At 42.8% G+C, this 22,411-nt stretch overlaps 1 protein-coding gene across 5 annotated transcripts in view; it reads left to right on the forward strand.

Annotated features, from left to right (window-relative positions):
* PDSS2 (decaprenyl diphosphate synthase subunit 2) overlaps nucleotides 1–22,411 on the forward strand; it is a 270,703-nt gene that overhangs the window by 228,498 nt on the left and 19,794 nt on the right. For all 5 annotated transcript variants that reach the window (XM_080805612.1, XM_080805613.1, XM_080805611.1 and 2 more), the window contains exon 7: nucleotides 2,991–3,023. In XM_080805612.1, coding sequence (XP_080661738.1) covers nucleotides 2,991–3,023 — 33 coding nt within the window. The remainder of the gene's footprint in view (nucleotides 1–2,990; nucleotides 3,024–22,411) is intronic.

Here is a 22,411-nt window from a genome sequence, read left to right on the forward strand (position 1 = left end):
CTGGGATGGAGCCCTGCATCGGGCTCAGCGGGGAGCCTGCTTCCCCACTCTCTCTGTCTGCCTCTCTGCTTACTTGTGATCTCTGTCAAATAAATTTTAAAAAAAAATTAAAAATTAAAAAATAAAATATCTGAGCAGAAGGAAGAATAAGCCTAGATTTTACAGTTCTCCAAGAACTGACTCCTATTCCTTGTGGTATAATGCATCTCAGGACTAAGTTCAAACTCTTCCTGGTTCACTGAAAATCTAGATCCCTAAAAAAATTTGAAGAGCAGATTGAAAACCCTAAATTCTTCACTATAATACATTGGTTGCAGAAAACTTTTGTTTCATAGAAAACATTCAAGTCACAATTTTAACTTAGAGTGGTTTGTGTTGGTGCCAGTGGCTACTACCTGAGCATTGTCTTCTTCTAAGTTACTTATTAAAGAAAATAAGAAAGAAAATGCAGGCATCTTTGTATAAATTTTTTTAAAGGATTCTAAAGAAGCAAGAAGAGTCAGGACAAATGTTATATAAAATCTTTTCTCTTAAGTAGTAATTTGACTTAGGAACAAAATGGTCTCAAGACCTAACCTGTTTGCAAATCGAACAGTTCTTACTCTGAGGTAGCAGGAGTTTTATTCTGAAGTCTACAAAAATGAGCTGACAGATCAACAAAGATTAATACATTGATTGTCTCTGTTATGTTAGGAAATTTATATAATACATTTGAGTGTATGTGTTAATTTTAAATTTTTAATAACTAAAATATTTTTAAATAAAGTCTGACCCCATTTAGAATGTCTTTTTTTTTTTTTTTTTTTTTTAAGATTTATTTTAGGGGTGGGACGCCTGGGTGGCTCAGTTGGTTAAGCCGCTGCCTTCGGCTCAGGTCATGGTCCCAGGGTCCTGGGATCGAGTCCCACATTGGGTTCGTTGCTCGGCAGGGAGCCTGCTTCTCTCGCTGCCTCTGCCTGCCTCTCTGCCTGCTTGTGTGTACACTCTCTCTCTCTCTCTGGCAAATAAATAAAATCTTAAAAAAAAAAAAATTTAAGATTTATTTTAGGGGCGCCTGGGTGGCTCAGTTGTTGAGCGTCTGCATTCAGCTTAGGTCATGATCCCAGGGTCCTGGGATCAAGCCCCGAGTTGGGGTCTCTGCTCAGCAGGAATCCTGCTTCTCCCTCTCCCGCTCGCCCTGCTTATATTCCCTCTCTCGCTGTATCTTTCTCTGTCAAATAAATAAATAAAATCTTGAAAAAAATAAGATTTATTTTATTTTAGAGAGAGAGATAGTGAGAGGGGGTGGGAGGCAGGCAGAAAGAGAGAATCCCAGGCACACTCCGTGCTGAGCGTGGAGCCCAATGGGAGCCTTACGCGAGCTCATGGCCCCCGAGATCATGACCTGAGCCTAAATCAAGAGTCGAATGACTAACTAACTGAGCCACCCAGACACCCGTAGTATGTCATTTTCAATTCGACCTTTCTTCTCTCTAATCTCTGGGCGGCTAGGGGGTGGAGGTGGGGGGTCTTTCAACATAATTCAACATAATTCAACATAATAAAAATTATGCCAAAGGGAGTGGAGGAGACACTGGCCCCACAGATTACTTATGTTTATATGCAGGAGGAAACATGTTGTTACATGTTATATGTCTGATAGTCATCACCTTAACCTAGTGATCAAATTCATTGCTTTACTAAGAGTGGGACCGCCTAACAGTTCGCGCCTCCTGAATTGATACAGTATTAAGTACGTAATATTTTGTATAAAGTACTCATGGCAGAAACATTTAAACAAGCTTTTTTGGACCTAGCTTTCAGTTTGCTAGCAAAACAGGGACGAGTTAAATGACAGTGAAAAAATAATACGGCAAATCAAAAAAGTCAGATTTTCAGGGTGTCTGGCTGACTCAGCCAGGGGAGCACGCAATTCTCGATCTCAGCGTTGTGGGTCTGAGCCCCACATTGGGTGTAGGCATTACTTAAAAATAAAATCAAGGGGCACCTGGGTGGCTCAGTTGTTAAGCATCTACCTTTGGCTCAGGTCATGATCCCGGGATCCTGGGATCAAGCCCCGCATCTGGCTCCCTGCTCAGCGGGGAGTCTGCTTCTCCCTCTCCCACTCCCCCTGCCTGTGTTCCTGCTTGCACTGTCTCTCTCTGTGTCAAATAAATAAATAAAATCTTTAAAAAATAAGAATAAAATAAGATTTTAAAAAGTCAATGATTTTCATGGGAAAATTAATAGTTTTTATTTTTACTTCTTGGGAGATGAGAAGGGTCCAGTCTAGATTTAAAAGACTAACCTCTGAGGGACGCCTGGGTGGCTCAGTCGGGTAAGCAGCTGACTTCGGCTCGGGTCATGATCCCAGGGTCTTGGGATCAAGCCTCATGTCAGGCTCCCTGCTCAGCGGGCAATCTGCTTCCCCCTCTCCCTCTGCCTGCTGCTCTGCCTACTTGTACTCTCTATCTGTCAAATAAATAAAATCTTTTAAAAATTAAAAAAAAAAAAAGACTAACCTCTGAGATACAAAAACTCTGTGCAGTGTGTGAATCTTGATTAATCCTGTTTGGGGAGGGGAAGCTATAAAAGATATTCTTGGGACAATAAGAGAAATTTGAATATGGATTGTATGTCAGATAATATGGAATTATCGTTAGTTTTTAACATTGGGTAGCAGTCATGTGGTCATGTCTGAGACGTTCTATGCTTACAAGGTGTGTGCTGAAGCGTGACGGGGTGAAGAGTCATGACGTCCGCCACTGCCATGTCTAGATAGAGTGTATACATGTGCTTACTCTCCTGTTCTTTCAACTTTTCAGTGTGTTTAGAAGTGTTTTATATATATAGTTGTGTAGAGATACAACTGTGTAGATGTATAAAGAGATACATGGTAGGGGACCAAGGGAGAGAGGGTCGACCTTTATTCTTGGAGAAGTACAAGTTATAGAAGCACTAAATAATTTTTAAAGAACTAACAAATTAATTTCCCTCTCTTTCTACTTTAGGCTCAAGAGAAAGGAAGATTAGACTATGCTAAGGTAAGCAGATTTTATACATACTGTACAGTTTAATTCATTCCAGTCTGGTGTGTGGTTTTTGTTTATATTTGAAAGGTCAGAAGAGAATCATCCCTTTCAAAGTTGAGGGACGTTCCCTGTTAAGTAACAGATGTTCGCAGGTAAGTGTCCTTACCCAGTGCCTACTTCATCTAGACACTGGTGGTAATGAGACTACAACAGTAAGCCAGATGAAGTGTTTTCTTTTGGGACATTTACAGTCCAATGTGGGAGATAGATAACTAATAAACAACTAAATGGATGCATCATATAGAGTCATGTTCTGGGAAGTGCAATGAGGAAAAACAAAGTGGAGAAGGTCACTCACCATTGCTGGAAAGATGCCTTTGGCATCTTTGGCTTTTTAGTGCCATTAGATAATAGGTGAAAAGGACCACACAGAGCCAACTTAGACTCCTAAAGGTAGTAGTTTTCACATCATCTCTGGAGCTTTTGAAAACACATGGCTAAGTGCAGCATCACACCGTTGTTCACCAAGATCAAAATCCCCTGGTGGAGAGAGCAAGGCAGGGGCAGGGAGGAAGTATTTGAAAAAAGGCTCCACAGATCGTTCCGACACACGGCCTTGTTTAGAAACGGCTGTGGTGGTTCAGATGGCAGTGCGCCAGTGCAAGCCTCTGAACACACTTGGGTCACGTTCTGTGTCCCACCAGGGACAAATGGAACGTTGTAGCGGGAGCGTGGGACGTGTACAGCTGCTTGGCCAAAGGAACGTGCTGACCGTCTGGTCTATGCAGCAATCAGGAGTCTCCCGGGTGTGAGCACACCTGCACTCGAAGACAAGGAGGAAGAAATATGAGCTGTAAGGGCTGTGCTCGCAGTGGGACAGCTGAAACCCACCGTGATCTCTCGGGGCTGATCTGGAACCTTGTGCTCTCCTGACGGCCCACGGGGTGTCCGCCCATGGCTTCGTGCCTTTGCTCTCTTTCCCTTGACTGAGATGCAGTCCCTCCTTCTCTCTGTCTCACAAACTTTTGCTTCCTTTCTGAAAAACTAGATAAGAGCACCTCTAAACTGCGGGCCTCCATACGCATCACTCTTCTTAGATGTCTACTTGAGCCTTAACGTACCTGAACTCGGGCCATGGACATGTCCTCCTGGGTCTCCCACAGGCAGCTTAAAGTGAACTCACCATCTTGCATGACATCTCTGGTCTTTTTTTTTTTTTTTAAAGTTTTATTTATTTAAGTAATCTCTACACCCAGTGTGGGGTTCAAACTCATGACCTCAAGATCAAAAGTTGCATGCTTTTGTAACTGAGCCAGTCAGGCAGTCTTAGAAATACCTTATTTTTTAGAGAAGTTTTAGTTCACAGCAAAATTGGGCAGAAAGTATCAAGAGTTACCATATCCCCTGACCCTACACACACACATGGCCTCTCCTATTATCAGTAATCTGCAGGACAGTGACATATTTGTTAGAGAAGCTACACAACATATCATCAGTACCCAAAGTCCATGGTTTACATCAGTGTCCACTCATGTTGTATCTCTTGGCCTTTTAACTTATTCTCTCTCCTGATGTTGGCCCTGTCATCCCACCAGTCAACCCTGTGAGAATCTTAGAAGTGCCCTTGACAGCTCCTACTGCCTCACCCCCAGGTTCTTTACCAAGTCACGCCATTTTGGTATCCTACATTCTCTTAAATCCAACCCCCCCTTGATCTGTCTTCCATTATTTACGTTGAGTTTCTGACTGGAAAGCCTACTGACTGGTCTTCGTGACTTTGTCACCACAAGTCCGTTACTAGCTGGAATGTCTATCTAAATCATAAACCTGACAGTTTGACGCTCCTGCTGGAAACCTATCATTGGCTCATGTCATTTATAATGCAAATTCAAAGCTTGCCAGATGATTTCACCACCTAGAGGGACTCTCCAGTGTCATCTCTTCCCACTCTGTGCTCCAGCAGCACCAGATCACACAAAACATACTGTTTCTGTTTTCTATGCCTTGACTCAAGCTGTCCCCTCTGCTTGAAATGCCCTTCCCCCTTTATCAGCTACCCCGGTTCTTTATGTAAGGCTTCAGTTAGGATCATCTCCTACAGGTAGTCCTCCCTGGTTCCCCAGGCTGGATTAAGTGCTTTCCTTCATTCTTTAATACACCATGCATCTCTCAGGCATCGTACTTACTCTAATATTATGATGCCCCATTTATGGGACAGACCACACACTATGAACTCTCTGAGGGCAGGGATAGTGTCTTATTTGTCTTTGTATACTTGCTGGTTAGCCTAGCGTTTGGCACATGGTAAACGGTGAGTGACTGAATGAGGGAGGAAGGCATGGAGGGAATGGATGAATGTCGAAAATAGAAGAGTAAGAAAAGAGAAGATGCATGAAGTTCGTTTCAGGAGAAAATCTGGTATAGGGTTCTTTTCTCTCAGAGAGGAAGGATGCTTTTGATACACATCATGGATATCAACAGGGTTAAAAAGATTGTTGGGGGAGACGCCCGGGTGGCTCAGACGGTAAAGCGTCTGCCTTCCGCTCAGGTCATGATCCCAGGGTCCTGGGATCGAGCCCCGCATCAGGCTCCCTGGTCGGTGGGAAGCCTGCTTCTCCCTCTCCCACTCCCCCTGCTGTGTTCCCTCTCTTGCCATGTCTGTCTCTGTCAAATAAATAAATAAAATCTTTAAAAAAAAACTGGGGAAGACTGTAATATACTATCTTGGAGATAAAGGCTGAGATTTCCCTGTGACAGTAAAAGAAAGGTAACCAAAAAAGTCAGGAAAAGTCAGCACAATTTGGCAGTAGAGTGTTGATAATTGATGTTTATTCATGACTCAGAGAACTCCTGCAGGATTTTTTATTGCAGAGGCACATGACAATTGAAGAAGTTAAGAGAAAGGAAAAAATATGATGCACAGATAGAAAACACCCCTGGGCCAAGCAGAGGCTCGGCCACCAACTCACTGCAAAATTTGATAATCACTTAACCTCTCTGGTCTTCCTTTGGTTGCCTTCATAGAAAGCAAGCAGTTGAGATAAGCGCTAGTCAGTTCTTCGGGCCCATTCCAAATTCAAGAGGAGACATTCTTCTTGCGGCGGGGGGAGAAGGGGGTGGGCATTCTTATCTTGTAGACCTGAGGTCCAGATTCATTCCCTCTTCCACTTTGTCCACCCAGCCACTATGTATTGGACAGTTAATATGTGCAAGGTGCTGTGCACCATGAGCAAGACTGATGTAGGCCTTGCCATCACATGCTTCTTCAACTCAGACCTCCCTGTCTATTTTTTTTTTTTAAGATTTTATTTATTTGGCAGACAGAGATCACAAGTAGGCAGAGAGAGAGGGGGAAGCAGGCTCCCTGCCGAGCAGAGAGCCCGATGCGGGGCTCAATCCCAGGACCCTGGGATCATGACCTGAGCCGAAGGCAGAGGCTTTAACCCACTGAGCCACCCAGGTGCCCCCAGACCTCCCTATCTAAAGTAGCCTCCTCAGGGGCACCTGAGTGACTCCATCTTAGTTGAGATGGAGGTTAAGCCTCTGCCTTTGGCTCAGGTCATGATCTCAGGGTCCTGGGATCGAGTCCCACATCGGGCTCCCTGTTCAGCGGTGAGTCTGCTTCTTCTCCCTCTGCCTCTCCTCCCAGCTCGTGTTCTCACTCACTCTGTGTGCACTCTCTTGCTCTCTCTCTCTCTCTCAAATAAATAAATAATCTTTAAAAAATAATAATAGAGTAGCCACCCCCCCCTTTCTCTATTTTTTCTTAACATTTATAGTCATCTAAAATTATCATTTTCACTGAGTTGATTGTTTCTGCTTTTTCTCTTTCGCTGAAACAACAGAGCTCCAGAGGCAGGGCCTCGTTCATGGTCACATCATCTACACCCAGCATAGGCTTCTTTGTAGGAGGGCTTGGCGAATGCATGCACGTGAGTTGCGTTAGTGTTATTCTAGAAGGGCAGGTGGTTCTGGGAGGTCTGGAATGGAGTATTGTAGACTTCAGTGAACTATTTTAAGAGTACACTGACTATGTAACACAGTCCATCTCAACGGTCAGTAGCCCTGAGGTTGCCTCCCGAAGTGCCTAGTGACAATATTTCTCATGCCGGTAAACAGAACCCAGCCCTCTGGAATATGTGGAACAGTTCTGAAACTTTAGGACCGTGTACTCGATCTAGGCAATTAATCTAGATTTATCATCCTTACACAGACCTACACCCAAGTAACATGGGGAAAAAGAGATTATATCCATCCCTTCCACGTATGGGGGAGGTGCCTGCAGAATGCAGTTTATGATATTGTCTCCGTGTACTGGACTGTGGGCCGTAGTAATACGTATCAGGACCCCAGGTCTCTTCCTCTCTGTTTGGCATGATCATGGTGCTCGTGCTGACCGATGGAGGCCCCATGCTTAGCAGCTCAGGGCTGCCCTTGTGGGAGTTATCTGTAAAAACTACATCTGGAAAACTCAGCAGCCATTTCTGGAGATCATCATGAAATGTATTCATGGCTGGAGATTTTGTTACTTCCAAGTGGTATTTACCCCAAAACCAAATTTTATCTGAAAAATCCGATTTCAAGGGCCATGGAAAATTATTTTGGCCGTGTGCTCTGCAGCCTCACCTGCCATCTCTCAGATTCTGTGGGTCTTAGCAGGACGAGGAGGTAAAGGGAGAGATGGAAGAGGTGGTCGTTTCCAAAGCAGTTTCGGCGGAATCTTGAGACTGTCGCTTTCTGCAAAACTGTGGTCTGTACTCAGTCACTCAGATAAGAAATGGAATTACTTTTGAATTGAGTGCCTGGTGCGATAGAGTGTGGAGATGAATGCTTTACACCCCCACAGTGCCTTTCATCTTAAGATACCAAAGTACTCGACAACTATTCATTCATTACATCTCGCCCCCCTCTATCAGGTGGTTAACACACTAAGGGGCGCACTCTACCTATCGTGGAAACTCATCCACCTGGAGTCGGGGCAAGGACTGGGGCGGCTGTGTCACTGTAGGGCAATTCCACACAGTAGCTTCTAAAATAGAACAACGAGGAATGTCTTCCTTCCCTAGTTAAAACTGAGGAAGTTCTAGAAGACAGAATATAATTATCTGACGTGAGTATGACCCAGAAAGCTGGTGCTAACACTTGAGCTCATATGCACAATGCGATGGGGATCTTAATTACTGCGATGGGTCTGCAGCCCCCTGGGGGTGTATCTCAGATTCCATTCCATGCTCCCAGGGCTTCCGGCCTGGTCAAGCTCAGCCGATTCAGTGCGGAGCTAGAGGAAAGAGTGCCACCTATTGAACTGTTAAGAATTCATGGGTGCTTGTTGGGACTGATGGAGAAGCTTCTCGGACCCCACTCATGCTTGGTTTGCTATGGTAACATATATATGTCGGAAAGAAAACGAATATGTTGACTCCTCTTGCTTAGAAAAACATCTACAAACGTCTGTGTATTTTCCCCAGCTGGAGCTGAGCGTATGCCTGCAGTTCAGCCCTACTGCTCCTCGAAACAAGCCTGCTGCTAAAAGACTGAGGCAGATGGTATTTTTACCACTTCAGGCAAAACATGGCACCTATGGTTCGGCTTTCTACAATTTTAATTTTTTAACACTTCCAAAATGGCTGCTTAAATCTCTCCCGCCTAGAGATGCAGACTTCTCTCCCAGTTTCTTTTTAATAATTGCTGCAGATGGGGGCGCCTGGGTGGTTCAGTGGGTTAAAACCTCTGCCTTCGGCTCAGGTCATGATCTCAGGGTCCTGGGATCGAGCCCCGCATCGGGCTCACTGCTCAGCGGGGAGGCTGCTTCCCTCTCTCTCTCTGCCTGCCTCTCTGCCTACTTGTGATCTCTGTCTGTCAAATAAATAAATAAAATCTTTAAAAATAATAATAATAATAATGGCTGCAGATACCCAGATAGGAATAAAGAGCACCTAGGTGGTCAAAACCAGACTTAGTCATGCGCTTTGCCGGCCACGGGCTCACTCCTTCACAAGACTCTGGACCAGGCCTTGAAGTGGGGGGGATTCGTTGACCTTCATGCTAATTTTGACGCAAAGACTCTAAATGGCTTACAGGAGCTTTCTTTACAGTCCTCTCTAGTCTTCTCCTGGGCAGTTCCTAATAATTTTCCCCTTGACGCAGTACAGAAGAGAGAGTTGCTTTTTTTCATGTCTTCCTCCTGAGGTTTGCTCTAAGCATAGAGTTGCTCAAGGTTAAACACGGGGAAAAGAAAGATCTTGCAGGTGTTAATTCATTACGCATCCAGTCCTCAGTTGAACGTAAGAGAGAGATTATTTTTAAAGGAGTGGGGTTTTGACGTGCCCTCTCCGCTGGGGTCTGATCGGGGTTGCGGAGAAGCACGAGCTTCTGGCTGTGTCCCACCACACTCAGGCTCGGTGTCCAGAGCCGCTCTTCTCCTCCCTCCCCGCCCTCAGAAGGCCTCGCACATTCTGTTTTATTATAAAATGCATTTGCATAGGGTACACATTAAAATTCTCTTCCCACCAGCAAACAGGGTTGTCCGCAGACATTTGCATTTGCTTGCATATCATCGCTTCCCTTCAAGAAGAAAAAAGAGACTTTCCTCTCATGTCATGGTTCTCCTTTCCAAGGTTTGCCCCTGTTAGTCTTTTTTTTTTCTTTTATTATCCATAAATTGCTTCCACCATTTTGCTGCACACTGAGTCCAAAATTCTACTTTTTTGAAGCTTGAGTATAGAAAATTTTCTGTAAATATTATTGTCCTTTCTTTACTGACAAAGCCAGAATTTTTTTTCCTTTTTTTTTTTTTTTTTTTTTTTTTTGGCAGACGGTTTTTGCCTGCTCGTTCTCTCTCATAACCCTAGCTAACTGGCTCTGAGAATTTTTCACATTGGCACATTGAGAGACCAGATGTTACTGTGTTTTCTCTTCCGCATACCCCTTTCTTGGGCAGATGCTGCTTCTCCTACCCTGGGACTTCACATTAGCTCCTTTGGTAGAGTGGTCCATACGGCATCATTGGATGTACTAAACCTCTCGTTTCCTCTAACCTCCTGAAGTTGTCTTTACATTTAGGATTTCTGTTTTCATGGTAACAGACACTGTATAGAAGCATGGTCATTTTCTCCCATCTTTTCTCATAAAGGACTTGTGGTCCAATTAAATGAGGTGTTTATCATAGTGTTTAATGAAGAAAATCCAAATACCATGCTGATATGGGTGCAGCTATGTAAAATTTTGATAAAGACTGGAAGAAAGCATTAAAAATATAAATATGGGCATTAAGGTGATAACATTTCAGCATGTTTTAAAATAAATACATTTCCTGGGGCGCCTGGGTGGCTCAGTGGGTTAAAGCCTCTGCCTTCGGCTCAGGTCACGATCCCGGCGTCCTGGGATCGAGCCCTGCATTGGGCTCTCTGCTCAGCATGGAGACTGCTTCCTCCTCTCTCTCTGCCTGCCTCTCTGCCTACTTGTGATCTCCGTCTGTCAAATAAATAAATAAAATCTTTAAAAATAAAATAAAATAAAATAAATACATTTCCTTTTTTTTAAATAAGATTTTATTTATTTATTTGACAGAGAGAGACACAGCAAGAGAGGGAACATAGCAGAGGGAGTGGGAGAGGAAGAAGCAGACTCCTTGCAGAGCAGGGAGCCCAATGCCAGGCTCTATCCCACGACCTTGGGATCATGACCAGAGCCTAAGACAGACGCTTAACAGCTGAGCCGCCCAGGTGCCCCAAATAAATACATTTTCTTTTTAAGATTTCTGGTTTTGAAATGTGGACTCACACATGATTTAGAATTTTGACCTGAGCTGCGGGGAATTGACAAGTAACTTGCCTGAAATCATGTGTTTAGTGACATAACCAGAATTTAATTTTAGACTCCTAAAAAATTGCATGTCTGCTTCTGTGGCAATAGGCAGAAATACATGGTTGGAAAATGTCATTTTTGTACACTGCGAGTTTCTGTGCTAGGCCTCCTGTAGTGGTTGAAGTGATGGAAGACAATTGAGGAAAACGGAAACCTAGCACTGAGCAGGCCTTGCGGGTGTTGATCTGATGACCTAACCACAGCACAGGGATAGGTGCTAGAAGGGACTGCCAAGACTGCCATCTGAAAGCTTGAAACCCCACCTCCACCCCTTGTTTCCTTAAAAACCAGATAAAAAGGGATGCCTGGGTGGTTCAGTCTGTTAAGCATCTGCCTTCGGCTCAGGTCATGATATCAGGGTCCTGGGATCGAGTCCCACATCAGGCTCCCTGCTCAGCAGAGAGCCTGCTTCTCCCTTTGACCCTCCTCCTGCTTGTGCTCTCTCTCTCTTAAATAAATAAATAAATTCTTTTTTAAAAATAAAATAAATTCTAGGAGCACCTGGGTGGTTCTGTCAGTTATACAAGTCCCACTCTTGATCTCTGCTCAGGCCTTGATCTCAGGGTCATGAGTTCAAAGCCCCATGTTGGGCTCCATATACCATATTTAGTATCTTGAACCAGAGGCATGCCTTACTATGAACCCTCAAGTCTTTTTGCAAAACAGTTGCCCTTTGGACATGCATTCATCCCTAGTCATCAAGCTAGTTTTTTCCTCCTTAAGTCTCTGAGTATGTTATTTTGCATTTATCCCCAGTGACTATCATCTTGCTTTGATGATCTATTCCTCTAATTTCTTAATGTTATTTTAAAATTAGATTCTTGTTCTCTGAGGTGTTAGCAATCCCACACACCTCAGTGGCATCAACAGACTTGATGGTCATAATCTCTGTTCCCCTGTGAATCGTGAATAATATTATTAAATTCTATCAATAATAAGCCTCTTTGTGACATCATAAAACGTGCCATTCTCTCCATTGTTAACCCAAATACTATTGATATTATTTGAATTCAGTTCTCTACATAGTTGCAAATCTTTTCTTTCTTCAAATCTTATATTCCTAGCTAGTTGATCTCGGGTTTCTAATTTTATATGTAAACTGAGAAATTAGTTCACAATAATAATATTTAGTGAGACAGTCTCTCTCAATCTTAAAATTACCATTTTGAATTGCTGACATCTAAAAAATTACATAGCTACATAATATCTGTCATTCATCAGGAAGCTACGACAGACTTAGATTGTTGGTGAAGACCAGTTTTTAGTTGTAAGCCTGGAATCGTGTCCGGTTTTGCTCACCACTGTACTCTGAGGGCCTAACACAGTGCCTGGCACACATACTAGGTACCAGATAAATAGTCGTTGGATTAGAATAGAATAGAATGAGTGAATAACCTAAGATAAACCAAATGTTTGTGCCTCGATTCTGTTCTTTTCATTCATAAGGTGTATTTGGCTCTGCCTTTGTTCTTTTTCCCTCCCAAGTATATTTGTAATCAGATGGTTACATCCTCCATGCTTTGCACTCCCTGGGTTGAAACAAAGATTCACTTGGGGTAACCTTTTGAATCGTCTAGAAAGCCAACTAAAAATGCCCTCCAGGCTGGTTCTGTGGGTGACTGCTCTGCACAGTGGGAGAGCTGGATTCAATTACTGCTCCCAGTTAGTGGCATCAGGAGCCACCTGTGCACAGGACGTGCCTATATGCCTTTATGTGGAGGATAGAGCCTTCTGTCCCCTAGAGGAGCCTGTTTAGTCCACTGAAACTGTTTTAAGTAGATTGAAGGAAATACCATTCCCTTTCCTTGTCTAAAAACAGTGGCAAGGCACGGGCTTTCCAAAATTACGTTCTTGAAGAGAAAGAAAAGGGAGACACCCCCACGTAGACCCCACGTAGACCTTACTTTCAGTAAGTAACAGGTCTTTGTCATTACCTAGACTGATACTTCCAAACTCAGACACTCATCCTACAGCCTGGTTTTATACAGAATTGAAGGTTTTCATGTTTTCAGCATGATCGGTATCAGAAAGCTATAATCTGTTTCGTTGGCACATGTGAAGCCATTCCCTCACATTTCCCCACTTGCCCCATCAGGGAGAGCACTGATCCTGGAGGAGCTGAACTGCCTTTCCTGAAATGGCAAGGTGGCAGTGCCACCTCCTTTTTCAAACAGAATTACTGAGATAACAGTAGAGATGACAAGAACTGCAGCATTGGCTAGTGATGTGTAAGATGCTACGAAAGCTTTTGGGCAAGTGGGTCCTGTCTCTTTCCCACAAATCTTTGACTTGCTGGCTTGATGAAAGATCTCATCTATTCACCAGATCATAACAAAGCCGGAGGTGGACCGCTAAAGACAGATTCCTGCATAGTGCGATGGTGCCCCCTGTAGAAGGTCTCCCAGCCCTGGGTCTAAGGCAGTTACACTCACCTTTATCTTGGATTCAGCTAAAAAGATTTGTGTGCACCTCTTAAAAAAGATTGTAGGCCTTTCTACGTGCTATGATTTCTGTGCGATGCCTACACGTCTCTCATTGTGCACTCTGCTCAAGACACACGAAACACTTTGATCAGATGGCTCTTTCGAATTCTATCTTTGAATCCCTTCGTTTTATGGAGAAGAGATCAAATAACCTCACAGTGTCCACACCGTTTCTATCTCACAGAGTCATGATTCTGTCCAGGTTCGCTGACTGCACAGGATCTACTCTTTGCCACCATACTGCTTCTCAGGGGGGCTTAGACCTACTATGAAACTAGCAAGGGAGAATTTGAGTGCAGGCTCTGGTTTTATGAACATCTGGGAGACGGGATGCCTCACTCTATAATCCAACATTGTTCTTGTCTCAGAAATAGTGATTTTCTAGTAAATGACTGTCTTACGATTTATGTTTCCTGATCTAGTGCAATCATTATTGGGATTTTTTTTAAACTGGCAAGCATTCTTCGCTCTTCAAAGAAAGGTTTATGGATATAAACATTTAAAATGACTTCTCGTTACCATTCTCTTGAGGGAGGCAAGGATCTATGTTAACAAATACACCTTCTGTAACTCTGTATCGTAGAGATCTCCTTCTGGAAGAAGTGTTCGTCCCACAGGTATGACGATAGTTACATGGCACAGACAGTAACTTCTTCACCCTGTACGCTGGTTCCTGCATTTGCCCCCATTCTGATGTAACGTGCCTGGAAGATAATGTCACCATTGTAACTCTCAGTACATAGAGTTTTTCTGTTGTTGAACTTGCACTTCAGTGATGGAAGTCTTAAATGTGTTTTGAGCTCATGTTGTATCAGGATACAAGTTAGGATGTTAGGAATCTAGGGTCATGTAGACAGCAGTGGTAGTGATAGTAGTTTTGAGGCAAGTGATCCCCAGTTACCAGCATCCAAATGCTAAAGCAGATGAAAAATTGAGACATGAGGAGGATTTAAGAAATGGATACGTAAGAAATGTATACACGTAGTTTATGTGTTCCACAAATAACCCCCAGGACTGTCACATACCTACATGACGTGATTGCTCTCATCCCACAATATTCTTTTTAATTAAATAACCAGCATAGTATTCGTCATGAGATTACAGAGTTTAGTATTGATTCACTCCTAAAAAAAGCTACAGGCAAAGAGTGACTCGTTGTGGCAGTCTACAACCTATGATATGTTTTGCTTTTTGAATTTCAATGTGTATAATTAAGCTCCTCTTTGGAATATGATACTAAAAATAAAAAATTATTTTTGAATCAGAATACGGATAAATCTGAGATTATTTATAAATAGTTAAATTTTTCTTCAGAAGACATGATTGCTCTCCTATGCAATTTAAGCCTCAATTTAATGTAATTCCATATTACTAACCTCAAATTCCAATGAAATGCCAATGGAAGTTTAAAAACTAAGAATTAAATTCTACATTGTGGTCCATCTTAGTGCCTTGGTGGCTCAGTTGCTTAAGAATCTGACTCTTGGTTTTGGCTCAGGCCATCTCAGGGTGGTGGGATCGAGGCCCACATAAGGCTCTGCACTCGAGGGGGAGTCCGCTTGAGATTCTTACTCCCTGTACCGTTCCCACTACCCCCCGCCAGTGCACGCACTCTCTCTCTCAAGTAAAATAAATCTTTTAAAAATAAATAAATAAATTGCACATTTTGGTCCATTTAATTACATTTTGGAATCAGGTACATCGGCTCCTACCCTGAGCTGCATACAAGTTGACCTGTCTTTCTTAAGGATCAAGCACTACTTTTTTTTTTTAAAGATTTTATTTTTATTTATTTGAGACAGAGTGAGCACACAAGTCAGGGGAGGGGCAGAGGAAGAGGGAGAAGCAGAGCAGGCTCCCTGATGAGCAGGGAGTCCAACATGGGTCTTGATCCCAGGTTCCCGGGATCATGAACTGAGCTGAAGGCAGACGTCCAACCGACTGAGCCACCCAGGTGCCCTGAGGAGGAAGCACTACCTTGCCTGAATTCTCAGCCAAGGAGTCAACAATTTAGGTCAGTTTTGAGTATGTCAGTAAAATGTTTTTAGCTACATGAAAATACCTCTAAATACATACATATACATGTATATGTAGGGATACTGAACTCTATACATATGTATATATGAATGTATGGTTTTGGATTATTTGTACATATAATAGGGATGTATATATTCAGATGTGATCATTTGTATGAAAAGAGCTGTTTAGTTATGACATTTGTGGATAGTAGTCCACAGCACAGACTCATAAATATGCTCCGCTAAGTCGTCGTGTCTTGAAATGAGCTCTGAAACAAATCTCACTGGCCCACCCAGGACGTCATCTTATTGCCACACATCATCTTATTTGTTCTTCTTAATAACTTCATGTGGTATGATATGATCTTTCCAGTTTTACAGGTGAGGGCTTAGAGAAGTTGCCTAGCCCAAGATCACACATGTCCAGGTCCAGAGTTTCCCTACTAACGTTTGCTCATTGCCTCTCTACAGTTGTTTTTCATATTACGAAACAGCAGAAATGGATTAACCAGTCTTAGGAGGAGAACACCTCATCCCCTTATTGGATTAAAAAAAGGCTTCATCTGGGGGTTTCTGCTCTGGGTTCTTGAAAGACTGCCCTATGTGGAAATAGCAGCGTTTTGTCCCTCCCAGAGCATACCTCTTCTCTTATCTCCCATCTCCACGGGCTTCAGGTCCCAAGACTCAGCAAGGGAAAAGAAGAGCGGGGTAACCGATGCCATGTGTGTCACTCATGCTCATACAATTATACAAAATGATCTGAATTCTGCAAAAGAATACATAGAACTTATTTAAAAAGTATTGTAAAGCTTAATACATATCATGGGAGTTTTCCGGACTATTTTACAAAACAAAAAATACTCTGATGTTTTATAAGAGAACGGAAAAGTGTTAAAGCATGGGCTAAATTACATTTGTCAATTTGAACTCATTAATCCTTTATTCAAGACTTTTTTTCCCCAAGATTGATTTATTTAGAGAAAGAGAGAGCGACCGACCACAAGCAGGGGAGAGGCAAGGGAGGGGAGGATCCCCAAGCAGACACCCTACTGAGTGCAGAAACCCACCCAGAGCCTGATCCCATGACCCCAAGATCATGACCCCAGCAAAATCAAGAGTGGGGCGCCCAACCAACTGAGCCACCCAGGTTCCCCATCCAATGACTTAAATGTAGTATGATGAACCCTGCGATTGCTTTTATTTAATTTTTTTTTGAGAGAGAGAGAGGGCATGTGCATGAGGTGAGGGTGGGGGCAGTAGGAGAGGGAAAGAGAGAATCCCAAGCAGGCTCCACAACCAGCACAGAGCCCAACACAGCGACTCAGTCTCACAACCCTGAGATCATGACCTGAGCGGAAATCAAGAGTCGAACGCTTAACCAATTGAGCCACCCAGGTGGCCCCCAAGATTGGTTTTAAAAAATAGTGAAAATGGGACGCCTGGATAGCTCTGTTGGTTAAGTGGCTGCCTTCAGCTCTGCTGTGATCCCAGGGTCCTGGGATTGAGTCCCACATTGGGCTCCTCACTCACTGGGAAGCCTGCTTCTCCCTCTGCCTTCCGCTCCCCCTGCTTGTGTGCACGCTCCCTCTCTTGCTCTCTCTCCCCACCCCACCCCTGGCAAATAAATAAATAATCTTTAAAAAAATAATGAAGTATGGTGAAAATGACATGAGGTAATGATGTCCTGTGATTGTGTGAAACGGCAGGTACCATTACTGCAGTCAGAATCTTTGGTTGAGATTTTTGGTAAAAATAAGTTTTCACTATTAAGGAGTCAAGTAAAAATATGTTAGTTTTATGACTTAAAAAATGGAGGTGATGATATCTGAGCCTTATTCCGGGCCTTAGTTTAAAAAATAAAAAGTATGACCTGAAGAATATACCTAATCAATTAAAATATTTATGGCCTTTTTCTTAATAGAAATGTGGAAATTTTCCATTTCCAGATCTTACTGACATTTGTTCTGCAGCCATATGGCATTTTTAGTTATGGTTTTTAAAAATGTATATATTGTGATAGAGGTGCGTGGTTAATACAACAATGGCTTCAATTTTCTGTCATCTCTGTAAATAGAGTTTTATCCAAAGCTATTTGACTTAATGCATTTCTTAAAATCTATGATGTAGGGGCGCCCGGGTGGCTCAGTGGGTTAAAGCCTCTGCCTTCGGCTCAGGTCATGATCCCAGGGTCCTGAGATGGAGCCCCGCATCAGGCCCGCATCAGGCTCTCTGCTCGGCAGGGAGCCTGCTTCCTCCTCTCTCTCCACCTGCCTCTCTGCCTACTTGGGATCTCTGTTATTTATTTATTTATTTATAAATAAAATATTTTTAAAAAATAATAATTATTATTGTTCTCTTGTTAGACAACTCTAGTTGTTTGAAAGCTCTCTCTTATTTGTCGTTGAAGTCTGCTTCCCAGAAATTTCACCTTCTTGCTCTTCGTTCTGCCTCCTCGAGCTTACAGAACAGGACTGTTCCATCTTCCATTTCATTACTTCAGATGCTGGAAGATGACTTTCATCTCCTCCTGTAATCCTTTCCCCCAGGTTAAACATTCCTTAGGTGCGTGTTTTCAAATACTTCTTCATCCTAATAGTGGAGCCAGGCTACCCTGAATGCCCATCTTGATATGTGGCCGTGGCACCCAGGGCAGAACATAGTTTTCGAACCACAAATTGACCATCAAACAGTACAGCCTGACCATTCCTGCCTGTGTTTTGGATATGTACCTCTGTTGATGCTGCCAAAGTTTGTGTTTGGGCTTTTTTTTTTTTTTTTTCTTTAATCTATATCACCATCTTGGCTTATATAAAGAATGTGGGGGGCGCCTGGGTGGCTCAGTGGGTTAAAGCCTCTGCCTTCGGCTCAGGTCATGATCTCAGGGTCCTGGGATCGAGCCCCGCATCGGGCTCTCTGCTCAGCAGGGAGCCTGCTTCCTCCTCTCTCTCTGCCTGCCTCTCTGCCTACTTGTGATCTCCATCTGTCAAATAAATAAATAAAATCTTAAAAAAAAAAATGTGGTTACCAAAGATTCTCACCACTTCTTTATAAGTCACTGCCAAACTGAGGTTCACACTTGTACAATGAATTTTTGAAACCTAAATGTAGAACTATACAATTATCCCTGTACATTGTATCTCACGAGTATCAGTCTTTTCTCAATATGTGAAAACCATTAAGATTTTGATGCTATCCATGTGTTAGCTTTCTCTCTTGGCTATATGACATCTGAAAATTAAAATCTAGTACATATTTCTTCTCCGTCTTCATTCAGGTAATCCATAGAACTGTGATAAAGGAAAGAAACCAAACTGGGGTTGTTTTTTGTTCTTCTTTTTTTATTGAAATATAGTTGACTGGGTGTCTGGGTGGCTGAGTTGGTTAAGTGTCTGCCTTTGGCTCTGGTGGTGATCCCAGGTTCCTGGGATCAAGTCCCATGTCGATCTCCCTGCTCAGGAAGGAGTCCCCTTCTCCCTTTCTCTCTCTCTCCCTCTGCCTCTCCCTCTGCTTGTGCTCTCTTTCTCTCTCAAATAAATTTTTAAAAAATCTTAAAAAAAAAAAAGAAATAAGTTGACACACAATGTTACATTGTTAGATGTAGGACATGGTGATTTGACAAGTCTATATGTTATGCTATGCTCAACACAAATGTAGCTACCATCTGTCATCATACAACACTATTATGATGCCACTGATCATATTCCCCATGTTGTACCTCTTATTTCCGTGACCTATTATACATTTCATAACTGGAAACCTGTATCTCCCAATCCCCTTCTCCATTTTGCCCATCCCCCAATCCTCCTCCCCTAAGACAACCATCAGTTTGTTCTTTGAATCTGTGGGTCTGTTCCTGGTGTATGTTTGCTTATTTGTTTCATTTTTTAGATTCTATATTAAATGAAATCATATGGTATTTGTGAAATCATATGGTATTTGTCTTTCTCTGTCTGACTTATTTCACTTTAGCATAATACCCTGTAGGTCCATCTATGTTGTCACAAATGGCAAGATCTCATTCTTTTTTGTAGCTGAGTAATATTCCTGTGTGAATGTGTGTGTGCGTGTATACATACCACATCTTTATCCAGTCATCTGTCGATGGACACTTGAGTTGCTTTTGTATCTTGGCTATTGTAAGTAATGTTGCAGTAAACACAGGGGTGTGTATATATTTTCAAAAGATACCCAGTAGTGGAGTTACTGGATAATATGGTATTTCTATTATCAGTTTTTTTGAGGAACCCTCCTACTGTTTTCCATAGTGGTTGCACCAATTGACATTCCCACCAGCAGTGCACAAGGGTTCCTTTTTCTCCACACCCCTACCAACACTTTTATTTCTTGTCTTTTTGATAGTAGCCATTCTGACTGGTGTAAGGTGATATCTCATTGGGGTTTTGATTTGCATTTTCCTGATGATTAGTGTTGACCGTCTTCTCATGTCTGTTGGCCATCTGGGTGTCTTCTTTGGAAAATGTCTGTTCAGGTCCTCTGCCCAATTTTAATCAGATTATTTGGGTTTTTTTTTTTTTTTTTTTTAAAGATTTTATTTATTCATTTGACAGACAGAGACCACAAGTAGGCAGAGAGGCAGGCAGAGAGAGAGGAAGAAGCAGGCTCCCCGGTGAGCAGAGAGCCCGATGCGGGGCTCGATCCCAGGACCCTGGGATCATGACCTGAGCTGAAGGCAGAGGCCCCAACCCACTGAGCCACCCAGGCGCCCCCAGATTATTTGGGTTTTTTAATAAGTTCTTTATATATTTTGGATCTTGACCCCTTTTGGATATATTATTTGCAAATATCTTCTCCCATTCAGTAGGCTGCCTTTTTGTTTTGTTGATGGTTTTCTTCACTGTGCAAAAGGTCTTTATTTTGGCATAGCCCCAGTAGTTTATTTTTGCTTTTGTTTCCCTTGTCTGAGGAGACATATCTAGAAAAATGTTACTAAAGCCAATGTGAAAGAAATTACTGCCTATGTTTTCTTCTAGGAGTTTTATGATTTTATGTTTCACATTTAGGTCTTTAATCCATTTCAGTGTTATTTTTATTTATGGTATAAGAAAGTGGTCCAGGGGTGCCTAGGTGGCTCAGTGGATTAAGCCGCTGCCTTCAGCTCAGGTCATGATCTCAGGGTCCTGAGATCGAGCCCCGCATCGGGCTCTCTGCTCAGCGGGGAGCCTGCTTCTCCCTCTCTCTGCCTGCCTCTCTGCCTTCTTGTGATCTCTCTCTCTGTCAAATAAATAAATAAAATCTTTAAAAAAAAAAAAAAAAGGAAAGAAAGTGGTCCAGTTTCAGTCTTTTGCATATAGCTTTCCATTTTTTTTCAGAACTACTTATTAAAAAGACTAAACCAAATACTGAGTCCTTGAGATTGCTTTTCTGCCCAAAATAAACCCGCTACCAAACATTCTGTAAGAGTAGTTGTTTTACATATTTGAATTCACATTACCGTACTCTAATCCCTCAGAGTCCCATTCCTCTGTCTTATCCACAAAAGACTAAGTTTCCTTTTTTTTTTTTTTTTTAAGATTTTACAATGTATTTATTTGTCAGAGAGAGAGAGCAAAAGCGGGGGGAGCAACAGGCAAAGGGAGAAACGAGCTCCCCACTGAGCCAGGAGACTGATGTGGGACTCGATCCCAGGACTCTGGGATCCTGACCTGAGCTGAAGGCAGATGCTTAACTGACTGAGCCACTCAGGCTTCCCAGAACGAAGTTTTTAAAACCCAAAAAGACTCTGTCTTTACTGTTTCTGACGCTAACAGTGAGTGGCCATATCGAAAGAAAAATGAGAATATTTTGTCATGATTTGCTCATTGTGACCCACCTACCCTGGGGCTGCGATCAGCACTGCCTTTTTTCTAGAGCTCACAACCCACCTATTTGATAACCTTTTTTAGAATTTTGCCATCATTGTCCATAAATTCACTGGTCTTTGTTCCAGATGCACCTCTGTCCTCATCTTTTTCTTTTGTCCTGTGTTTGAAGACATTCGTCAGTTGAATCTCTCATCTCTGAGATTTCTTAGGTCTTTCAGTAGCTGGGAAGGACCATTTGTGTGCACTGGGAGCATGAAGAGGACCGAGGTGAGTGGATGCCTCTGTCAAGGTGCTCTAGACTGGAAACTAGGTCTCCAGAGTGAGGAGGAAGACGGAGAAGGGAAGTGCCGCCAGGGATATCAGGCAAAACAAGTGAGAAAGCTGCTGGCGGGGAGGAGGCTCAGTGAGGGTGTCACAAAGTAATTTGTCCAAGAGGGTAATACTGTGTTCGGAATGGGAGTGGTGGTGGCCTTAAAACGCAGAGGATACCGGAAGCCAGACCTAAGGCAGATTGGTAGCTGCCTCCTCCCTGACGACCTGTAACGGGCGGGTTCATCCTTAAAGTCCCCTCTTCATGGGATTTATTTTCATCTTTACAGTTTTTAACTCATTCCTTATTTCTGTTTCCTTTGTCTTCTCTTAATAATACGTCATCTTTTACGACTATTTGAGAGTACTTGTCCATCTTTGACATACTGCCTTGATATTTTGATGCCTCTTATTTTTGTTATCGTCCCCGTCCCCTGCGCACCCCCCATCAGTTTTCAGCAGATTCGGATGAGGTTGTTTCTGAACATTTTTCTGCGAGGAATGGCACTTTAAAAACGTGTGTGACAAGTGTCCTGGTGATAATGGACTTATGGGTGGATTCCCACACAATTCTCACAGCTTTCTACCTCTCCTTTGTCAGCTCCTTCAAATCAGGGATAGCATCCGATCTCCACAGTGCAGCTCTGTGCAGAACAGCTGCTCGGCCCAGGCTCAGCAATGGAGGAGGCAATATGCTGCTCCTTTACACCTGGGCCTTTTCCAGTCTGGGCCCCAAGAGAGCTTATTCTGTAGCTGTTTATTTTGGGCTCTTTCATAATTAATGATGACCATTGTTGAAATTTAGTTTTTTCAGAGGCTCTCATCCCCCTTGAATGATTTCCATTTATGATCTCTTGGAATCATGGCAGTCTTTTCACTAATTTTTAAATGTGCTTTCCTAA

Source organism: Martes martes, assembly GCF_963455335.1.
Source record: "Martes martes genome assembly, chromosome: 6".
Lineage (NCBI taxonomy): Eukaryota > Metazoa > Chordata > Mammalia > Carnivora > Mustelidae > Martes > Martes martes.